The sequence below is a fragment of the Helianthus annuus genome, chromosome 6, assembly GCF_002127325.2.
Source record: "Helianthus annuus cultivar XRQ/B chromosome 6, HanXRQr2.0-SUNRISE, whole genome shotgun sequence".
In the NCBI taxonomy this organism is placed as follows: domain Eukaryota; kingdom Viridiplantae; phylum Streptophyta; class Magnoliopsida; order Asterales; family Asteraceae; genus Helianthus; species Helianthus annuus.
Window position 1 is genome coordinate 27,547,227 of NC_035438.2, and position 21,578 is coordinate 27,568,804.

The following is a 21,578-nucleotide window of genomic DNA, read 5'->3' on the forward strand; positions in this document are numbered from 1 at the left end:
AACTATATATTATTATAATATTAAAATCACTATTTATTTCAATTCATTTAGTAATATATATTAATAGTTAGTAATTTTTGACCACCCTTAATTTTTCTTTAAGCACTTTTAGATTCAAATGGTTTTTATTGGATGACACTCGAAAGGCATCTCTTTATTAAGTGTATGTTAAATTGTCACACCCTGATTTTTAGGTGGGTTCAGACTTATAGTTTATGCGTGACGATTAATATCATCAATTACAAAGCACAGTAGAAGATGAAAATTTAAATTAAAAATATAAAAGTACAAACTTAAGTGTCCGAAAGTTCAAAAATAATTATACAGACTAATCGTACTTAAAAAGATCCACAAGCAAGCCGAATATAATAAAATGAGACTTGAGACTAATAGGTCTTTCATGGAGTTGCAAATTACAAATCGCCTAGACCGAACCGCTCCAGCCTATTCTGTATATTAAAAATACGTCAACTTTCACTGGTAAATATAATTAACCGACTCTTTTTGAAAATCTTTTCAAAAGTGTTTGATACATTTGGTATATCATTTTAAAAATAACTTGGGATAAGATAATGAATCTTGTTACCAGTTATACATGTTTTTCAATACATATGGGGACCGAAACTAAACGCCGGTACATGATTAACCAACACGCCACATTTCCAATATAATATAAAATAGCATTAGCATCTGTTAGATGTATGCCTACACCCCGCGCTTAGGTCGTGGCCACCTGCAATTAAATGAGCTGAAGATATCCAGGACACAGTCGTATTAATCGCCAATGTTTAAATTATCAAGCAAAACGAATTAAAATAGATTATTTAAATTTTAAACATCATTCGCCCATGATTCAATACCCGACTAAGTTGCTAGTGCTATATCTCAAGCCCGTATAGGGAAATTAGGCTAAGAGTATTTACATGTGCTAGTCTTTACAATTAAAGGCATTTAACACAACCATTAATCAAAATAACTAAAAGATGTTAAATTTACTGAAGGCTTCTAATCTAGAATGAACAGAACTATGATCCGTTAGAATGTTAACGGGCCTTATGCAAGTCATTTGACTTTGACCGGTTAACTATAAAATATAAGTACGGTTCGCTAGATTAAGCGGAATCCGGGTAGAATGTGGTTTATACCCTTCCGAGTACAAGGACTTGTATGATATGGGTCAAATAACCAAACATTCTGATCAGAAATAATTTGGAAAGGTTTTGACCCGATTCGACTAGTTTATATAATTTATGCTTATTAAACTAATCGTACGCGCATATGCGGTATCGGGTGGTCGAATGAGTCTAAGACAAGTAACATATGCCAAAATATATTTCATATTATCATAACATCAGTTTCATAATCAGATTACATGCTTATTTGGTTTTAAAACCATCTTTTGTGCCATAAGGGCATTTTGAGCATTTATTTGGCATAATATGTGGACTTTGCAATAAACCCGACAAACGATATGATCAGAAGGTATAACCTCTAAGGGTTATTCCCTACAATAATATGATTATATTATAACCCTTAATAAGTCTCTAAACTTGCTCAAACTGGTCAGAATCGAAAGTCAAAGAAGAAGTCAAATTGATTGACTTTCGGTTGCGAAATGAGTTCTAAGCAGGAAATAACGAGTTGGGGATGATCAAACATGTCCTAGTATGTTATATAAACTGTTATGATGTCAAAAGTTAAGGTTTCTATACTTAGAAGTTCATTTAGCGTAATTTGCAAAAATCTGCGTTTTGACTTTTATTTAATAAAACTTTGACCCGTCATTTTACTAACTTAACGTGATCTTCAGAGGGTGCTATCACAAGGTGTTAACACCTTCATTATTACAATTACGTAGCCATGTTCGATTCTAACTTTAGCTTGACTGAAATGGTCATAACTGAACGTCAAAGCAAAAGTCAATTTGCTTGACTTTCGGGTAATAACTAGCCTAAAATGGAACAAGGCTGAGATAGATCACTTACAAGTGTTCAAGGGAAAGATTGAACTTCAGATAAGGAGGCTTCTTGATCCGGAAGCTGTTCCAAATGAAAGAAAGGAAGAAAGATTGAATGGTGCAAGAAATGAGGTTCACCAAGGCCTCTATTTATACTTGCACAAGATTTATAAGATGATGTCACATGTCCCCGAAGCCTTGTGGTGATGCTAAGTGGCGTACCAGGTGTAGCGAGGTGGAAGAAGGTGGAAGAAAGTGGAAAAATTGCGAGAGAGGTGTCAGAAGGTAGCAGATGCAGCTGCCAGCTGCAGTCTGCAGACCCCTTACGGATCGTAAGGGTACTGGCTTACGGTCCGTAAGGACCTCTAGCGCCCACAAAATTTGAAATGCCTTATGGACTGGAATGCATATGCCTTGGTGTTCGTAAGAGACCGTCAGAAGCCAATATTTTGGCATTTGTCCATCTTTAACCACTCGACTTGATTTATCTTTCGTTTTTATGAATTTGGCCCCTCTCGTCCAACATATCGAGAATATTTGAGAGTTATCAGAGTATTGCCATATGATTCGATTAAAATTTCTGAGGTGTCACATGAATGAGATGGATATGCGTTCGGTGTGCTCTTAGATACGAGAGTTTTAGAGGGGTAAAGAAACTAGAGACTTTGAAGAGTGAGTTGATACATATAAGTATCAAAGTTTGTTAGATGTTGTTGGAAATATCTTAAAGTTTGTTAGTCAGTGATCTCTATATTAAGAGGTATACTCTATTTTTACTAACATCTTATCTCTAATATGGTATCAGAGCGTACCTGATTTTGATCATTTTTTTGTGCTTCTACGTATCTTCTCCTAGATAACCTTCTTTATTGCTCTTTTTGTATTGTACACTAGCTCTTCTCTTTTCATTTTTCTATTACTCTTTTTGTATTCTACCCTTTTCCTCTTTTATTCTTCATTGCTCTTTATGTATTATACACAACCGATCATCATGTCCATAACTCCTAATTCCGCAACTTTCAATGTTTCATGTATCAAAAGTCATCAGTATGATCGACTATAGATTTTACAACAATCAAACACCAACACGGATTAATTATGATTAAAGAAACACTTATAACTTGATGTCTTTGTTGTCTAGTTCGTGGTTGTGACATGGTTTCTTCATCTTCTTCTTCCTCGATGACCATCTGATGCCTGCATTACGACGTTTGCAAAAAACAAATCGCCTTCACTCGGAGATGACGAACACCATGACGAAGAGGACATGACTAAAACTTTATAAAATTTTAAGAAATGTATAAAGAAATGAGAGAGATTGGGAAGATTTGGTTTGAAACGGAGGATAAATGGTATATATTTATAAAGAAAATAAAAGGTGACCCAGCTTAGACGTCGACAGGAGACGGAGACGACAGGGACGCCCCCCCCCCCCCTCTCCGATCAGCCTAATAAAAGTCCATAGTTTTAATTGACTATAGCCTTTACAACAATCAAGCATCAACCCAGATTAATAATGATTAAAACTTGATGTCTTCGTTGAAAAAATACACAACATACAAACTTACAATTGATAAAATACTTGTTTGAAAACACAAATACCTAGTCTTATTTAAATAAAAAATAGATTTTTGTAAAAAGAAATTCAAAATATGTCCGTTACATGAAAAGCCCCTAAAATTCCCTCGTTCCTTCCTTGTGACTTCTCACCATTATTAGGGTTTTAGCATCTCATTTCACCTCAACAAATTCAACCTCAAATCCTGCATTTCTTCCCCAATTTCTTCCAAAATTCTGCTTCAAACCACTCAATTAACACAATGAAACAACCTCAAACCCTGAGTCCACCATTATTCGAAACCCTAGAACCCATGCTCAACGAATCCATCTACCACTTTCTAACCGAATTCCACAACGGCAGAACCGATTTCTCCGAACTCACTTCCATTTTCTTCCGCTTGATCCAGTCCATGACTGATCCACCCCTTGAATTCATCTGGTTTTACTCCGCAATCACTTTTCAAACCCTTAACTCAACCGCTGTAACCGATTCTCATCGCTTATTCCTTTCGGTTAACGACTTGTTTCACTCGTTAGTCTCCTTTCGTCACCGGTCTCATAATAATAACTGTTTTAAGTCAGTGTCGGTTGTTGCTCCGGTTTTATACTCTTTAGTTAACTTTAAGTTTGATGTTTCTAGGTTAAGGAATGAGATTGTAGGGTTAGCGGATGCGATAGTCGGTCACATTATTATGTGTTGTAGTAATAATAGTAACGGTTTGGTGGGCGAAGAGGTTGGGGCTGGTTGGGTTGGTTTAGTGCCGATTTGGATAGCGGATCAGGTTAGGCGGAATGAAGGTCGTGTAGACGGTTTTAAGTTGTTTTTTCCGCTTTCGAGTGAGGATATGCGTAGGGGGATTGTTGGGGATTGTGGGATGAGGTATCTTGCTGCGGTTGTTATGGTTGAGGCGTTTTTGTTTAGGTTGTGTTTGATGTTTGATTCAGGGGTGGCACGGGTGGATTTCGATAAGGATGTTAAGAGTTGTGCTGCTCAGATTATTCAGGGGTTTAAGAAGAATACGTCGTATTTAGGTGAGGAATTTTCGAGATCTTTTAATTCCACTATATCATCATGCTTGAATGTTGCTTAATTGATCTAGATGTTAGCATCATTAGTTCAAATTTGTGTTTGGTTAATGCATTCGGGTCTTGGTAGGCAGTTTCCTTATTGTAGTGAATCTGGTAGATATTAGATATACATTCCAAATTTGTTGTTGACGACTAATTTTAGATATGATATCACATTATTCGGCTATAGGGTGTGGTCATGACCCTCATGACCACCATGACCCTCCACGTCAGTGTCATGTCACCCACCTCTAATCCACCATCCAAAACCACTACCCTAAGGGTGTGGTCATGACCATAGTTATTAAAGTCGCGAGGCGCACTCAGGGTGATTTGTTGGGCCCGGGGCCTTATTTGTGCCTGGGCGCTCGCTTTAATAACTATGGTATTAACATAGTTATTAAAGTCGCGAGGCGCACTCAGGGCGATTTGTTGGGCCCGGGGCCTTATTTGCGCCTAGGCGCGCCTGGGCGCTCGCTTTAATTTATCTTTGTCTAAAGAAAAAGGAAAGGGTTTCTTGAAAAATGGAAAGGAGGACCATAGTTGCCATGGTTTAATCCATGCGAACCATGGTGGATCAGGCAAGGGGGCGGTGTAGCCTTCTATTCATGTTCCTAGGTGGCGAATCATGTCCCAACGATGACCCCCACACCCTTTAGCCTTAGTGGTTTTAAACAGTTGTTACTTACTTGGTTAGAAAGTTTTTAAGTTCGTTAACCGCATTATACTTATTAGCATTTTCTACTTGTAGAAGTTTGTTTGGGTCAAAGTCGAAAGAACCATGCTAGTCTTCAAGGCTTAAGCAACTACAAATTCATTCTCTTGGTAATAATTTCGGTTTTTTAATATCAATTCACAGTAATGCTTTTTAAACTACTGCTGGAACCAAGTTTGCCAGTTGGAGAGCTTTTGGTGAGTTATTTTATACCAACCGACTTTTTATCTTGTCATACTACAACTGACGCCTATAAAATAGAGATATATAATATATGTATAATTGTATATATCCACAGGCTGCACCGGATGAACTCATCCTCAGGCGACTGCTTTATGATGTTGCATTGGATTTTGGCCCGTTTCTTAGCTGTGATACCTCCCTTGACGATGCTCAGTACAAAGAGATTGTAATCTTATGGCTGTTTGTCGCAAACTCAGCATTGCAGTTTGCAAGGTAAGGCATAATAAATGTCATCAAGACAACAAAATATGTATATTTTAAAGTGGATAATGTTTGTGAATTTTATGGGTTGTAGTGAAAATGGTGACCATGTTGGAGTCAGTTGTTATCGCAACGCCTTTTCAGCGTCTCAGCTGCCACAGCAGATAATTTTATGGGTCACCGGCGTAACAAGTGTGAAACCAACCGTACCCGATATTTCATCCCCAAAGGACATTATTGGTACTTTCTTTTTAGAGTTAACGGCCATTTTTGTCCATGTGGTTTGTCCAATTATGCCAGTCCAGACCAAATTTCAAATTTGTACCATTTCTGTTGCTGACATTCTTGAAACATGCCAGTTTAATCCAAAAAGTAAACATTCATTAACTTTGACTGTTAAATGAGCTGTAAAAGAATGAAAAAGAAAACAAAAATGGAAAATTACCTTTTTACCCCTCGTTTAACAATCAAAACTAATGAGCGTTAACTTTTTGGATTAAACTAGCATGTTTCAAGAATGTCTGGGACGGAAATGGTACAAATTTGAAATTTAGTTTGGACTGGCATAATTGAACAAACAAGGACGAAAATGACAGTTAACTCTTCTTTTTATCAAACTTGTACATTCCCACACACTCATGCTAATACACTGATCGTTTAAAAAAACACAGGCTGGCTATTGGTACTGGAACAGCAGGGATTTAAAATATGTGATCACAACATCTCAGAATTACACGAGAAAACTTTGAAGTACAGCTCAATGGCCAAAGTCAATGGAGTCAAAGACGGTCATGAGAGTCAAACTATGGTGGAAGATGCACCTGTAAGTATCAATGGGAGAAGAAAACGCAGTAGCACGGGGTTTTGGGAGGTACAAAAGCAGATTAAAGTTATAAAGTGCTGTCATGAGAATCTGGGAGATGAAGGTTTCTGTGGTAAAACTGAGGTTGTGGGTAACTCGCTTTCTGATCAAGAGATGGTAGATATGGTTCGGTGAGTTGACCACTGCAATGGTGGTTGTACAATGTTCTAAATGTTTCATTGCTGCAAAGATTTAGGTTTAAAGTAGGGTTGCATGGGTCGTGTTAGGCTAGTCGGTTTGTTTTGGTTTAGAAAATTCGGGCTGACGGGTGCAGTTTGACTTTCGGAGTGTTGAACCGAAGCAACCCTGTTAAGTAGGGACACGCGTATTAAATAACAAGTCGAGTTATCCTTATATTATATGATGATTTGAAAGGGTTAACTGTCGCATGAATTCAATTTATATACATGTCATTAACAAAGACGATTACTATGACAAATTTGGGTCAGTAAAGCTTTGTAGAAGTGGAACCTTCAAAGTGATTTCAATATATACACATAATAAACTGTCACATGGAGTTGGATCATACAAGTCCTAGAAGCCCATTAGGCCCAACTTCAATTTGCCATGGGCTTGGAAAGCATGTGGTTGAAGTTACAGCCCAATAAAACTTGAGTTTCTATACGAGGATGTTATTATTTATTAATCTGTTATACGTCAAAGTTATTTAATTAGTAAAGTTAAATAGATCATTTTTTTGTCTTCTTAAGATTGGATCGAGTCTGCATCAAGACTAGAAAGTTGTATTCAAGCTTTACTTATTAATAAAGGTTTAATAATTCAATTCAGATGGTTTATTTTGTGGCTACAATCGTCTATTACCCACCTTTAACAAAAAATAAAATAAAATGACAAAATAAAATTGGGCCTAGTGTTTTTTATATACACTCCAACACTCCACCTGCTTTAATGAAACTGGTTTTGTCACAAAAATAAAAAAAATAAAAAAATCCTAGATCTTTCATTGTTTATACGTTACAGTGATAATATTTAAGAGTACCCCTCAATTTTTATTCCGCTTTGGACTCCAAAATAGTTGAGTAAACCGTGTTCAAACCAATTACAATCATAAACCTCACCCAACTTGCCAACTACTGCCAACTGAATATAAAGACCATATTTTTAATATGGGTGTAAGTTCAGGGGCGGACCTACCTTAGGAGAAAGGGTAGCCTCCGTCGGTAGTGTAAATTTTGAAAAAAAAAATTGACATTTTTTGACGTTTTTTCGATTTCGTTACCGCTTTTTCATAAAACGTTACCGCTATGAAGATTTTCTAGATCCGCCACTGTGTAAGTTTGTAAGGGTTTAAGTCTTTACATGCTATGAACTAAAGAGTTAAAAAGTGTAAACAAGTCTAGTTTTCTTCTAGGGTCAAGTTCGCCTTATTTCAAGCTCTATTTTTAAAACTTAAGCTTGGTTTGTAAGTATTTTTTTACGCTTGAGCTCACCTCGTTTCAAGCTTTATTTCTAAAGCTTGAACTAGGTTCGTGAATATTTTTTTAGTATGTAATGGTTTCATAAGTTTTCACTATCTAATATCTACCACCCATTAAAATAATATTTTAAATAAATAAACTAAAGAAAAAGAACATAAAAGATGGAATATGATTGGTTGGTATACCAAGAGGCCCACCTTGCTTTCTTAGGGGTGCAAACGAGCCGAGCCGAGCCCGAGCTTGGCTAGGCTCGAGCTCGAGCTCGATTAACTTATGAGAGCTCGGGCTCGAGCTCGGCTCGATTCGAGCTTTGTTTTCAAAGCTCGAGCTCGGCTCGTTTGTATTTTATCAAGCTCGAGCTCGGCTCGGGCTCGGCTCGTTTGTTATCTATTAATTAGTATATTAAATAAAAAATAATATAAATGATAGACTTTTTAGGCTTGCGAGCTCGATAAGTAAAGCTCGGGCTCGGGCTCGTTTACTAAATAAGCTTATTTTTAGGTTCGAGGTCGGCTTGTAAACAAGTTTAAATAAGCTCGGCTCGACTCGGCTCGTTTACACTAAGGCTCGATAAGGCTCGACGAGCCTAACGAGCTTCACATGTGAGGCTCGAGCTCAGGCTCGATAAACAAACGAGCTTTGTTTTGAGGCTCAAGCTCGGCTCGGGCTCGATAAGGCTCGGCTCGTTTCGAGCTTTTTCTCGAGCCGATCTCGAGTAGCTCGCGAGCCGCTCGGCTCGTTTGCACCCCTACTCATGAGCGTCGAGCAGCCTACACCCCTCTCCTCTTTCACCTCTTCTAACGCCCAAAGGGCAGTGTTTAATGCTCGTCACTGTGACAAAGACGTGCTCTTAAATAAATGAAAAGCATAAAATATTTTCTTAGGATAAAATTACTTAGACTCGTTTCTACTATTAATTAACTTAATAGTTAATGGTCATCTATGGTGAATGAGTCTAGATTTTATGCTACTTTTAGTATAAAATGAAACCATTTTATAATTTATAATTTGAAACTAAAGACCATTTGTTAAAAAAGCAGCAGGACCCACAGGGATGATGGTTGTTTGGGTAGCCGTAGCATTCAATATTTAAGTGCTAAAAATGGCACTTTACTAGGGTATAGGTTGTACTTTTATATTATTTAATAATAATAATTTTATTTAGATTATAACTTTTTTTATTTTATTTTAGATGATAAAAAAAATGTTTAATAGTAGGTTTTAATATATTCTCCTAAAATTAAATTTTCAACTTTGAAAATAAAATCTCATAATCAAGTTCTAGTCCAATTAGTGTAACTGAAAAAGAATATTTAAAATCGTTGTGTTCGTATAGTCAATGATAAAAGAAATGAATGAAAGGAATATAAATAATTATATGTAATGCTTTTACTATTTTATGATAAAGAAGGAGATTATTGGTATTATTATGAATATTCATATGCATGAATACACTTTGATGATTGCAATTTGCAAAGTATATAATCACACACCATCACATGTTTTCGAACACATCAGTGATCATGGAATTTCCATTTATCAAACAAAGTCAATGTAACAAAGTTGAATACAAAACCCACAAATTCAAAATCCAGACCCATAAAGTTGATATACAACTATAGAAGATTAATATAGCATCAATAAGCCAAATACAGTATGCACGAGTATGGATACAAAGCCAACTTTTCCTACAAAATGTAAGAAGCATTTTTCATTTAACATGTGGTATTTAGTTATTTTATACAAAAGGGCATAATTGTAATTGCTTAATTATTTTAATTTTGGAAGCCTTTATCTCCTAAACCAAAAATAAGATTTCTATGGAAAGTGAAAACCATCTTTGAATTCAAATATGACAGTTATCTTTTATACTTAGAGGATCACCATTTCACAGTTCATTCTTTTTGGATTAAACATGAAGAAATTCTTGACGTTGTGTTTTATTAGTTAGTTTTAAAAAAAAAAAAATTGAATACTATGCGTTGTGTTTTATTTCATTATGAGTGGAATGAGATTAATAATGAATAAATTCTTTCTGTTATAATAATCATGGTTTTGGATTAAACATGAAGAAATTCTTGACGTTGTGTTTTATCAGTTACTTTTTGAAAAAAAAAAATAATACTATACGTTGTGTTTTATTTCGTATATGAGTCTGTTACAAAAAGCATGGAATTTAATCATGAAAAATTCTTGACGCTGTGTTTTAGCTGTTAGTAACACACATAAAATACACCAGCGTCTTCTGAAGTAAGTTAAATAACACATAAAACACGTCAGCGTCTTGACGTTGTGTTTTAGCAGTTAGTAACACACGTAGAACACGGTAGTTTCGGAGGAGAGAAGGTAGAGAGAGAGAAAAAAAAAACTCGCGAGAAAGGTGGGAAGTTATGGTATGATAGTTATTTACTTATTTAAAACAAGTTAAATGACATATCTACGCACAATCAAATAAATTAGCCTATTTTTAAGACACATATACCGAAATGCCACCAAGATGATCTCAACCATCAAACACATCCATCCAATGGTCAATATCACTTCCTACACTTTGTAGGAAAAACATCCTTTGTAGAGAAACCCCGCCCAATAATTAAATATAAAATTGTTAGATTAACAAGATGTTAAAAGTGCGAAAGTCAAATGGAATACGCCAAAGAATTTACAATGATAGAAATTTTTTTTAGAAAATCATAATAGTGCTTTATAAAAGTAGTTTTTATTTTTTTTATCCTATTTTACCTTTTTAACAAGTCAAATATATCAATATTTTTATTAAACAGAAGGTTTATAAACGTTTATAAAACACCTCACACTTCCAAGTATTCAAAATTAGTTGGTGGAAAAAATCTTTCACAAGTATTCTAACATGTTCTAAGCATTAATCTTTTTTTAACAACAAATTTTTACATACATTAATCCATCTTTTATGGGGCTCGAACCCTTAATTTTAAAGAGAATAATACCTTAACTTCAATAGCTTTGTCATTTTAGACCCAACCCTCGCTCATATTCTAAGCATTAAATAAACATAGTAAATATTTACATTTTTTTAATAGCAAGATAACTTCCTAGTAATCATAGTAAATAGTAAGTATTTTAAATAAGTATTGAATTTTTAGAGTTAATTACATAGTTAGTCCCTATGGTTTGCACAAAGTAACATACTTAGGTACTAATAGTTTAAAATCACTTTCTAGGGTATTAACTTTTCATTTTGTAACGTTTGGAGGTATTAGCGTTATTTGTAGGTTTAAAATCACATTCTATTAGTACCTAAATATGTTATTTTGTGGAAACCACAGGGACTAACTATGTTAATACCCTAGAAGTTAATATCTACAAACGTTACAAAATGAAAAGTTAATACCCTAGAAGGTGATTTTAAACTGTTAGTACCTAAGTATGTTATTTGATGCAAACCACAGGGACTAACTATGTAATTAACTCGAATTTTTAAGTCATCATTATGCCTAAAATAATATTTGATATTCTTTTTAAATTTTGTGTAGTTCGGAAAATTGCTTTAAAACAACAAAGGGATATCTTTCAAAGACCAAGATGTGTAGGTTTATAAAAGGGGCCGTAATGTGTAGTGTAGGTATAAATAAAAGGGCCATAACATGTAGGTTTATAAAAGGTGGTAATACTATACTCACATCTTCGCTTTCTAATCTCACATCGTTCTGCGTCATTAAATGGCCTATCGACGACAAGGAAACAATCGTTTGAAATTCAGGGGCCCATATTTTGACATACAGACTTGCGAACGACGTTCGACCTATGCGCAAACAATCATCTGAACTTCAGGGTGCCCACGATTTGACCTAAAGTACCTCAAACCACCATTTGATGGCCATTCGATGACGGAGTGGAATTAGAAAAGCAGGGGGTGTGTGTATAGTCGACTCCATACAAAATTGACCATTGTAACCTTATTTTTTTTTTTAAATCAACCATCTCTTTCTATAGGAAAAATATTTTTAGTTTCTACACTTTTTATATAAAAATAACTCACTCCATGCAAAAATCCAACAAAATACTAAAAAGAGAGTGATAGATTGGTGAAGGAAAGAAAAACTTTAGAACAAATCTCCTGCAAGATCTCATCTTCATTGCCACAAAACACTCCATTTTAGCTTACATCACTATTTCATACCCAAAAAAACAAAAGTAGTACTATAAAACAAACCCTACTCACTGCAACTAAACAGTAGCCAATGTGTTTGTAAAGGTATGGTCATCCATCTTACCTTACTTGCCTTCAACAATCAAAACCCACCCCTTTTCCCTCTTCACACAAACAAAAGCAACCAACTTTCTTTCCATACCTTAATCACTTCACATTCCCCAAAAAATGGTTAAAAAAGCAACACCCTTTTCTTGTTTCTTGAATCTTGATTAAATGGATCATCACCATCATTGTTAGACCACCCGTAGTAGTCATAGGGTTTTTAGGCGTTTTTTTTCCCAAAAATACATCCCCCACGCCGAGTTACCGCCCCCTGGGCGTTGTTTTCCAAAAAAAATGCATACATTGTGCTTTTAAAAACGCTTTTCGTAGCTTGTTGTTCAAAATCAAACCTTTTACAACGGTCAAAAATTAAAAAGTTTATTTTTTTATTCACTTTTTTTTTACCTATATAAACACCCACCTTTCACATATTTTTTCTAAAACTTTCTCTACTCCCTTCTATTCTTCTCCTTATTTTTATAAAAACTTTCACTACTCTTTTGTTTATTATATCATGAATCCCTTCCAACCCCCTTTCGGCATGCCGTCGAGACCCGGTAACCCTAATACATATCGTCCGAACACCACGCAACCGCAACCGGAGGACCCCGATGTTGGTAAGCGTTTTAAAAAGTATATTAGTTTTATTTTGTTACATAATTCGCTACACCTTTTTGTATTTTTATTTTTAATAATATAACATTATATTTTTTGTATTTTTTGTAGCAAATTATCAAACATCACCATTTTTTGGCAAAAAATTCGTGAAACCTTCTTTAATGCGATGGGTAGAGATGAATATCGGGACAAAGATTCTATTTCGAGCAAATGGACCGATATCAACCATAAATGTCATCAGTTTCAAGAGGTCTTCCAACGCGCTAGGGACAACTGGGGAAGCGGACAAAACGATGGGAATATTTTAACAAGAGTGTTGGAAGAATACAATCAAACGAGATGCGGTTTCACATAGTTGAGATGTTGGGAGCTTTTACGAGGAAGTCCCAAATGGTCAAATGTACTGACGATGACGTCTAGCGGTAGACATAAATCAAAGCGGTCCAAAACATCATCGTCGGTTGACCCGGACACACCCACTTCAGATGCTTGTAACGTCGATTTAAACATCCATTTGGAGGACGACGAGGATTTGGAGTTGGAACGACCGCCCGGTAGAAGAAGTGCGAAAAATAGGGGAAAAAAGGCAGAGTCCTCTTCATCTAATCCCGACATAATGAAGGTAGATTTCGAAGAGATGAACCGACGCTACAAGACATTCGAGATCTCGGTCATAGGCGTTTAGAGACTATGCAAGAAGGAAACGCCGAAAACAAAAAAATTGTCGCGATACAAGAATCGAGGCAAATGGAGAAAGACATAGAATTTTTGTCTAAACCCATCGACCATCTCGTAGGCGACGCGTTGATCCTAGCCCAAATGTCGGCAACAAATCTGTCAAAAATACAAACTTTAGATTATTAGTTTTTTTATTTATTTTTTCGGTTTTTTATTTTTTTAGCATTGTAATTTTTTATTTCTTTTTTTAGCATGAAATTTTATTAGTTTTAATTTAAAAAAAAATAATAATTGGGTAATCATTGATGTGGCATTATTGGGCATTATCCCACTACACCTATTTATGAAAAACGCCCCATAATTCCCCTTTGCTGACTGGTCTAACACGTGTCTCAAAACGCTCAGGGTGAGGACATTATTCATATGTACCACTACACATGGTCTTAGAGGGGACGGGGCGGTCCCGTGGAACTTTGTATAACGCGTGATCAAAGCTTTGCCACCCACCGCCACCATATAACATAACGAGTGATGGTTTGGGTTTGTGTATAACGCGTGGAAAAATTAACGCCGTGATGGTTTGGGTTTGTGAGTGGAATTGTTGGTTGGGGGGAAATTGTTGGGTGTGGTGATGAGTGATGACCACCCCCACTAAAAATGGTTGTGAGTGATGGAAAAATGGTCAATGATATGGCGAAACTTGATTGGTGCTTGTGAGTGATAAATTCTATCACTAGTGAACCACCCCTAGTCCCCTTAGGGTGAAGGGGGTGCTCACCTAATAGGTGAGTCCCCTCTCTTACGCCAAACCAATCCCCGTGTGCCACGTCAACTCCCCTCTTAAACTCCCCTAATACCCATTTTTGATGGCGCCACACCCCTATTAGGTGAATTGGTTTTTTTTAAAAAAAAAAAAAAAAAAAAAAAAAAAGAAAACATGTGATTGGACCGCCCCTCTCTCTCTCCTCCCTCTCTCCTCGGTGGCGGCTCACCGTTTCTCTCTCCTCTCTCTACTCACCGCGTCGATGGCGGTGTTCTTGCCGACCGGTATCATGGGTCACCGATGGGGGTCACCGATGACACCCCGTGTACCCTTATCATCCTTTTTTTTAACGATGTAACTTCTGTATATAAAAATATAAAAACCGGGCCCCAACAAGAAACTGAAACCCGACAATTACAAGATTACGTCAACCTTGAAAAGAATGAAATCAAGGTTTATTTAGTGACCATTGTGGGATTTTTTTTTTTTTTTTTTTTTTGGGGGGGGGGGGAAGGGGGGGGGGGGGGGTTGTGGGACCCTTTAGTTTGGTTTGAGGGTAAAGGCTGCAACAGGAATAGGAATGAGTGGCACTGCACCATATAGGGGAAGAGGGGTTTCTTTCTCTCTAATTGATTCATGTGATTTTCAGATTCAAACTATAAAAGTGTGTGTGGCTCTGATTTCTAGCTTCTCTCTTTGGTCTTAAAATTTCACGGGTCCATTTCAGTTGCATTATTATTGTTTCACATCATGTAATTCTACCTTATACATCAGAAAATGTTATTAAAATATATTATATAAAGAATCAATACTTAATGTGTCCGAAATCATAAAAAAACAAGCGCGCCCTCCACACCTCCTCCGAAAATGAATTATTTTTGTATGTCTTTTTAGAATAAATAAAAAAAAGAGAGAGAGAGAAAAGAAGGTGTGGGTATTGTTGTGTTTGCGTGTATACTTAAACTGGAACCAGACCAGAGTGCATAGTGATGATGATTCTTTACTCAACTTTATGTTTCTTGGGTTCTGTAAAATCATTGAAGTAAAAGATCACATCTTTTTGTTGTCCATGCAAGAGGGCATAAAATCTACTACTTTACTATTATTAATTAATATTATTATTAATAATATATTGTATTGGCTCAAAAGGTAATAGTAAGATCCTAACCAACAGGAACAAGCATAGCCCACATGTCTCTTACTTATTTATCCCTGTTTGGGGTTCACACAAATGACTCTTTCTTTGCACACCAACTGCTTCATTTGAGTTCTCTCACAAAAGCTACTGCTAGTTAACTCTTTGCAGGCTCAAGTGTCAATCCTCCACATCATCTAACAAGATCCCATTCACATCCCCACTTTAAAACTCAAAAAAAAAAAAAAAAAAAAAAAAAAACCTTTTTTCTTCTTCTTCATCCATTCTTCAAATGTTTGCAAGGTTGGTTTACTTTATCCATGTTTGTATCTTCTTGATTTTGACTTTCAGTTAACTGTTAACTACAGAATTTGTATATATAAAACTCATGTCATGTATGGAAACTAGAAGACCAATACCCCCCCCCCCCTTTGAATTATGGTATAGCTTGCATTTCTAGTGTGGATTTGTTGGCTTTCATAGTAGTGTTCTAAACTATGAAAAATAAGTTGTGCTTCATGTTTTGCAGCACTTTAAGCTTTAGGGGCTGTTTGGCAGCTTCTGAATGGTTAAGTGTTGAATCGGAAAGAGGTCTGAACCGTTAAGTACTGAATGAGTAAGAGGTCTGAACCATTAAGAAGCAGTATAATGCTTACCTGTGTTCAGAGACAAATGTCTGACCAATTCAGATTAGAGATCTTGACCGTTAAGACTCAGTATAATGCTTAACCATTCAGAGGCAAATGTCTTAACCATTCAGACATCTGCTAGCGAAACAAACAGTCTAAACCATTAAGTGTTGAACCATTAAGAGGTCTGAATCATTAAGAGCATCATTAAGAGGTAAACAAACAACCCCTTAGTGTGATTAATGGCAATCTTTTTTAATAAATAGTAAAGGAATCTTGAAATTTAAGATGAAAGTTTGACATTTGTGATAGTAAAGATAATATGGCAAGATTTTTAATAGTAATTATTTGGAACTATTTCCACTGGGATATGATATGATAGTGAGAGTTGAGCTTTGAGAAGTCACTTCTTGCCAATGAAAAAACTTACTTACATTCCATCTAGGAATAGGAATAGGAATAGGAATGTCTCTTTCTATTCATCTTTTTGGTGCACCATTTTTGTTTATTTCCTTTGTTGGCTACTGTTTTTTAACAGGATATCTTACTTGCATTATTAAGTTTGAGTGGTTGATGATAATCTAATTTTTTCTAAATACACTTTCAATATCATAAACTTATATGCTATTTCTTCTTTGATCTTCTTCTAGGTAATTTTTTTTTTATAAAATTTCAATTGATTTCTTCATGGAGAACAATGGATTCAATATCCCAATTGAGAATTTCATCATTCAAGATGGAAACTTTCAGTCTTTTGATCAAAATCATCAAAACTACCAATTTGTGCCCAAATTTCCTATGCTTTCTATGATCCAAAATGAACCGATAAACGGTACAAGAATCACAAATCCGAATGAACATTTTGGAAGTAATTTTGCTTCAAATGATCAAATGGATGTTCCCATTTCTGCTTCAGCTCTAGCATCACTTCTAGCCTCCAGAATTGGTCAACACGGTCAACCCGATCAACACGGTCAACATGAAAGCTTGAATTACCCTCCTTTTGGTCAATCACTTGAAATTCCTAAAAATGTTGTTCCAAACAATAGTTTTCCTGATGTTTTTGGATATGATCATGGGACACTTAATGATATGAGCAGGAAATGGGAATTCGGCAAGTTTTCGACACCAACAACCGAACGAATCGGATTCGATACGAATCCAAACGGGTGGATATCGGGCGATAATAACCCGAGTGTGAGTTCGGATGGTAATGAGCTATCTTTGGGTCTTGCCACCTGTTCTGGCATGAGCAATCTTTCTTTACAAGCAAGTTCTTGCAACGGTAAAAAGATCTCTTTCGGGTTAGATTCAAACACGAATAGACCGATTCAGGCGTTGCAATGTGCATCTGGATCAAATGGGCATCTTCATATGATGCAAGAAATACTTACAGAAATTGCAAGCTATTCACTTGGGAATCTTGATCAGATGAACCATAAGCAGATTAGTTTTGATGATTTTTCAGATGGAAATAACAAATTTGATAACCGATTTAATCCGGTTTCGAAATCGTATGGTATTGAAGAGAAAAAGAAGCATTTGCTGGCCTTATTAGAAATGGTATGTCACTATGTCATTATGAATCATGAGTTTCTTGATCTTAATCTCTATCCAATTATTTATCCAAAAAAAGTCACAATTTTCTTGATCTTAATTTTTAATCTACTATTTGCAATAAAAATACATAAAGTTTGTGACTTTTTGTGACCAAGAACCTCATTTTTGTTGCTTTTGATCTTTAATCAGCTATTTATCCAAAAAGACTTCAAATTTTCAACCTTTTTGTGATCAAGATTCAAGATTTTCTTGATTTTAATCTCTATCCAATTATTTATCCAAGAAGAGTTACAATTTTCTTGATCTTAGTTATTATTAATCAACAATTTGCCAAAAAAATACATAAAGTTTGTGACTTTTTGGGACCAAGAACCTCATTTTTGTTGCTATTGATCTTTAATCAACTATTTATCCAAAAAGACTTCAAATTTTCAACTTGCTTTGTGATCAAGATTCAAGATTTTCTTGATTTTGATCTCTAACCAATCATTCATCCGAAAAGACATAAAATTTACTACCTTTTACTTTTTAATTGACCAGAATCATAATTTTCTTGATTTTGATCATAACCAATTATTATCCCAAAAGGCTTCAAAAATCAAAATGTTCAACTTTTTTATGAAAGAATCAACATTTTCATGATTGTATATTATTTTACCAATTATGCATGCATTTTTGTGAACTTTTTTGCGATTCAGGTCGATGAACGATACAACCAATGCTTAGATGAGATCCATACTGTAATATCAGCATTCCATGCAGTAACAGAACTGGATCCTCAAATACATGCTTGTTTTGCTCTTCATACAGTTACTTTCTTTTACAAGAACTTAAGAGAGAAAATAAGTAACCATATACTTTCAATGGGAGCCGATGTTAACACGTCGGATCCTAAGGAAGAAGAGACGAACCTTTCGTCTTTTTTACCAAAACAATGGGCTCTTCAACAGCTAAGAAGAAAGGATCATCAACTTTGGAGGCCCCAAAGAGGGCTGCCTGAAAAATCGGTTTCTGTGCTGCGCGCATGGATGTTTCAGAATTTTCTTCACCCGTAAGCTATTTACTTGTAATTAGCGGTGTGAATTTCTGACACGACCTAAAAACACAACACGTACCTAACACGAAATTTATGGGTTTGGGTTTAGTTTAAATAGATTCAGGTCAGTTTCAGGTTGAACCTATGAACCCGTTTAGCTAAATTGGTCGGGTTCGGGTCAACCCAGTCGGGTTGGCGGGTTGACCAGTTTAATCCATTTAAATTTAAATTACACGTTTTACAATATGTTTTATGATATAAATTAACTTGGATGTGTTTTTTAAATGTATATACATCTGTGTTTTTTTAGTAAATTTTAATTTTAATATATTAATTTGCGGGAAAAAAGTAAAAAAAAAATATCGGGTTGAACGGGTCGTGCTCGGGTCAACCTGTGAATATTCGAGTCGAGTTCGGGTTAGTATGTATGACATGATTTTCGGGTTTGGGTTGAACCCGCCAACCCGTTTAACACCCCTACTTGTAATTTAATTATAAAAAGTTTGTAATGTATATGAGTTATAATTTTGTATTTGCTTGCAGGTATCCTAAGGATGCAGAGAAACAATTGTTGGCTGTAAAAAGTGGATTGACAAGGAGCCAGGTACTACAAACATCAAGAACATTGTGTGTGGGTTGGGTAACATTTTATTATGGGCTCGGGTCAAAAAGAATCACAGTTGGGTTGACCCGAAACACTCAGAACATTTTCTGTCCATCTTTTGTTACTATTTTTCTATATCGAACTTGTGTCATGTATGATTACAATTTACAGGTGTCTAATTGGTTTATAAATGCGAGAGTTCGATTATGGAAGCCGATGATCGAGGAAATGTACTTGGAGATGAACAGAAGGAGGATTTGTGATGAAGGAACAGCAAGTAGCCACAGAAACCAGCAATATCACATCTGAACATCACTGCATTTGTTCTACAATCCTGTATCTTCTGCTTATTATGGCCAAACTTAGGCATTTTCTCAACATTGATACAAGTATATATTAATTTATAATGGTTTATACTCTATATTGTAGGGTAGGGATCCTGTACATTAATCCAAAAGTGTATTATAACATTATATATAACACTATATAACACCATATAAACACCGTATAACACTATGTAACACCATATAACACAATATAACACTATGTAACACTATATAACACTATACATCTATCATAGACATGCTATCAAACAAAATATAGTGTTATATTTGTTATATAGTGTTATATAGTGTTACATAGTGTTATATGGTGTTACATAGTGTTATACGGTGTTTTTATGGTGTTATATATAGTGTTATAATACACTTCTCACACTTCTGGATTAATGTACAGGATCCTCTATCCTATATTGTATCTATTTTGAGTCATAATATAAGTTTAGTAATTTTACATAAGTTAACTAAAATTTTAACATCAATTATTGAGTAAGGAAGAAATCCATAACAAACACCAAACACAAATGATTATTAGTATAATTTTTTTTTTTGAACGGCTAAATGTTATACTCACATGTATTGTACCTATGATCACTTCCTATTTAAACACTTTTTTTCTTCTACCACTAGGCTAAAGCCTCAAAGCTATTAGTATAATTACTGAAGCTAAAAGACGAAAATTTCATCTTCGATTTTCGAAAGAAATTTGGAGACGGGGAGGTGGTTGAAATTTGAAAAGAGGATCGAGAGAAAGTGAAATGAGGCCATTTGAAAAGAGGGGTGCTCAACCAAGAAGATTTATTGAGGGTTTTTCTTTTTTGCTTTTCAAGTAAAAATGCTAGGTTAGTAACTTATTAAATTGGGTAAGAATGATATTCAAAATAAACACTAAAGGCAAATGATTTATAATGTAATTTCTGAAAATGAATGCGAGAATGTCTAAATTTTAATATACCGTTTTATAATTATAAGAGTATTATAATGTGAGGATTTTACTCCTATGGCTCATATATGGCCTAGTCCGCAGACCACCTCTCTCGTCTGACAATATTGTAAGCCTTGCCTGGTAATTGCCAAGTCCTCAGTCCGGACCTCCAACGGACTTTTTAAGCGTGCCCCATCAATCCCAACAACTATATTCACTCCAAGGTTGAGCGTTCCCTTGATCAGTGAAAATTTGAACGTAGTGACGAGCTTGTGCCTATTTGGTTCAATTTTTGGCCATAATAAAATTTATAACCGATATTTTGGTTTTTACGTTTTTTTTCACCAATCGGTTCAGTTATACTTGGTTCGGTTAATACAACAACTGAGTTAACACAACTAGCTATTAATTAAGTACCACTTTTTACACGAGTCTACTCAACTAGTAATTATCTTGAGTTTGTTTAAAATATTACTAGTCACTTTAAATGCAAGAAAGAATACACGATACGAGCACCCCCAACAGAAGTGTTTTTAGGGTGCGTTTTTGTATGATACATGGCACTTAGCCTACACAACACAAAATCCTCACTTCTCTTCTAGTCAGTCACACATATATGTTTTTAAGTGTTTTTAGACTGTGGGGTATGGTGGGCTTGGGTTGGGGCATGGGTTGGGGCATTTGTTGACACGTGGAATGGGAAAAAAATGGAAAAAAAACTCACGCCCATGGGGTATGGTGGGGCTTGAGTTGGGAGCTTGGGTTGGGGGCATGAGTTGACACATAGCCATTGAGAGCCTGCCATGTCACCTTGCTAGCCCGCCCCACGCCCGGCTTCAAACCCACGAAAAAGGGGCCACGCCCAAACCCATGCCCACCCGGGGTGGTGGCTTGGGCGTTTTCAGCTCACCCACGCCCAAACCCCCGCCCCATACCCCGCAGTCTTATACTAGAACAAAACATCTCTCACCTCCACATCTTCTCTTTCCTCCACCTCACCCTATCTCTCCTCC

General features: G+C 35.8%; 2 protein-coding genes across 4 annotated transcripts; both read left to right on the forward strand.

Annotated features, from left to right (window-relative positions):
- The first annotated feature begins 3,612 nt into the window (after window positions 1–3,612).
- LOC110865080 lies at window positions 3,613–6,987 on the forward strand. The gene is made up of 5 exons (XM_022114283.2): window positions 3,613–4,549; window positions 5,445–5,497; window positions 5,599–5,756; window positions 5,839–5,984; window positions 6,416–6,987. Exons 1-5 carry the CDS (start codon window positions 3,778–3,780, stop codon window positions 6,739–6,741), a joined length of 1,455 nt encoding a protein of 484 aa, XP_021969975.1. The 5' UTR covers window positions 3,613–3,777; the 3' UTR covers window positions 6,742–6,987.
- An 8,518-nt stretch (window positions 6,988–15,505) lies between these two features.
- LOC110865081 (homeobox protein ATH1) lies at window positions 15,506–19,680 on the forward strand. Of its 3 annotated transcripts, XM_022114284.2 has the most exons (5): window positions 15,512–15,776; window positions 16,753–17,665; window positions 18,361–18,713; window positions 19,242–19,302; window positions 19,474–19,680. In XM_022114284.2, exons 2-5 carry the CDS (start codon window positions 16,790–16,792, stop codon window positions 19,609–19,611), a joined length of 1,428 nt encoding a protein of 475 aa, XP_021969976.1. In that variant the 5' UTR covers window positions 15,512–15,776; window positions 16,753–16,789; the 3' UTR covers window positions 19,612–19,680. The 3 variants fall into 3 exon arrangements, with proteins under 3 accessions (XP_035830356.1, XP_021969976.1, XP_035830355.1); XM_035974462.1 differs by lacking the exon at window positions 15,512–15,776 and having other exon boundaries at window positions 16,328–17,665; XM_035974463.1 differs by lacking the exons at window positions 19,242–19,302; window positions 19,474–19,680 and having other exon boundaries at window positions 15,506–15,776; window positions 18,361–18,717.
- Window positions 19,681–21,578: the final 1,898 nt, after the last annotated feature.

Coding starts and splice junctions, on each gene's coding strand:
- LOC110865080 (XM_022114283.2), top strand. CDS start 3,778: ATGAAACAACCTCAAACCCTGAGTCCACCATTATTCGAAACCCTAGAA. Junction 4,550..5,444: donor GAAGAATACGTCGTATTTAG/GTGAGGAATTTT, acceptor ATCAATTCACAG/TAATGCTTTTTAAACTACTG. Junction 5,757..5,838: donor TCAGCATTGCAGTTTGCAAG/GTAAGGCATAAT, acceptor TATGGGTTGTAG/TGAAAATGGTGACCATGTTG.
- LOC110865081 (XM_022114284.2), top strand. CDS start 16,790: ATGGAGAACAATGGATTCAATATCCCAATTGAGAATTTCATCATTCAA. Junction 17,666..18,360: donor TGCTGGCCTTATTAGAAATG/GTATGTCACTAT, acceptor TTTGCGATTCAG/GTCGATGAACGATACAACCA. Junction 18,714..19,241: donor TTTCAGAATTTTCTTCACCC/GTAAGCTATTTA, acceptor ATTTGCTTGCAG/GTATCCTAAGGATGCAGAGA.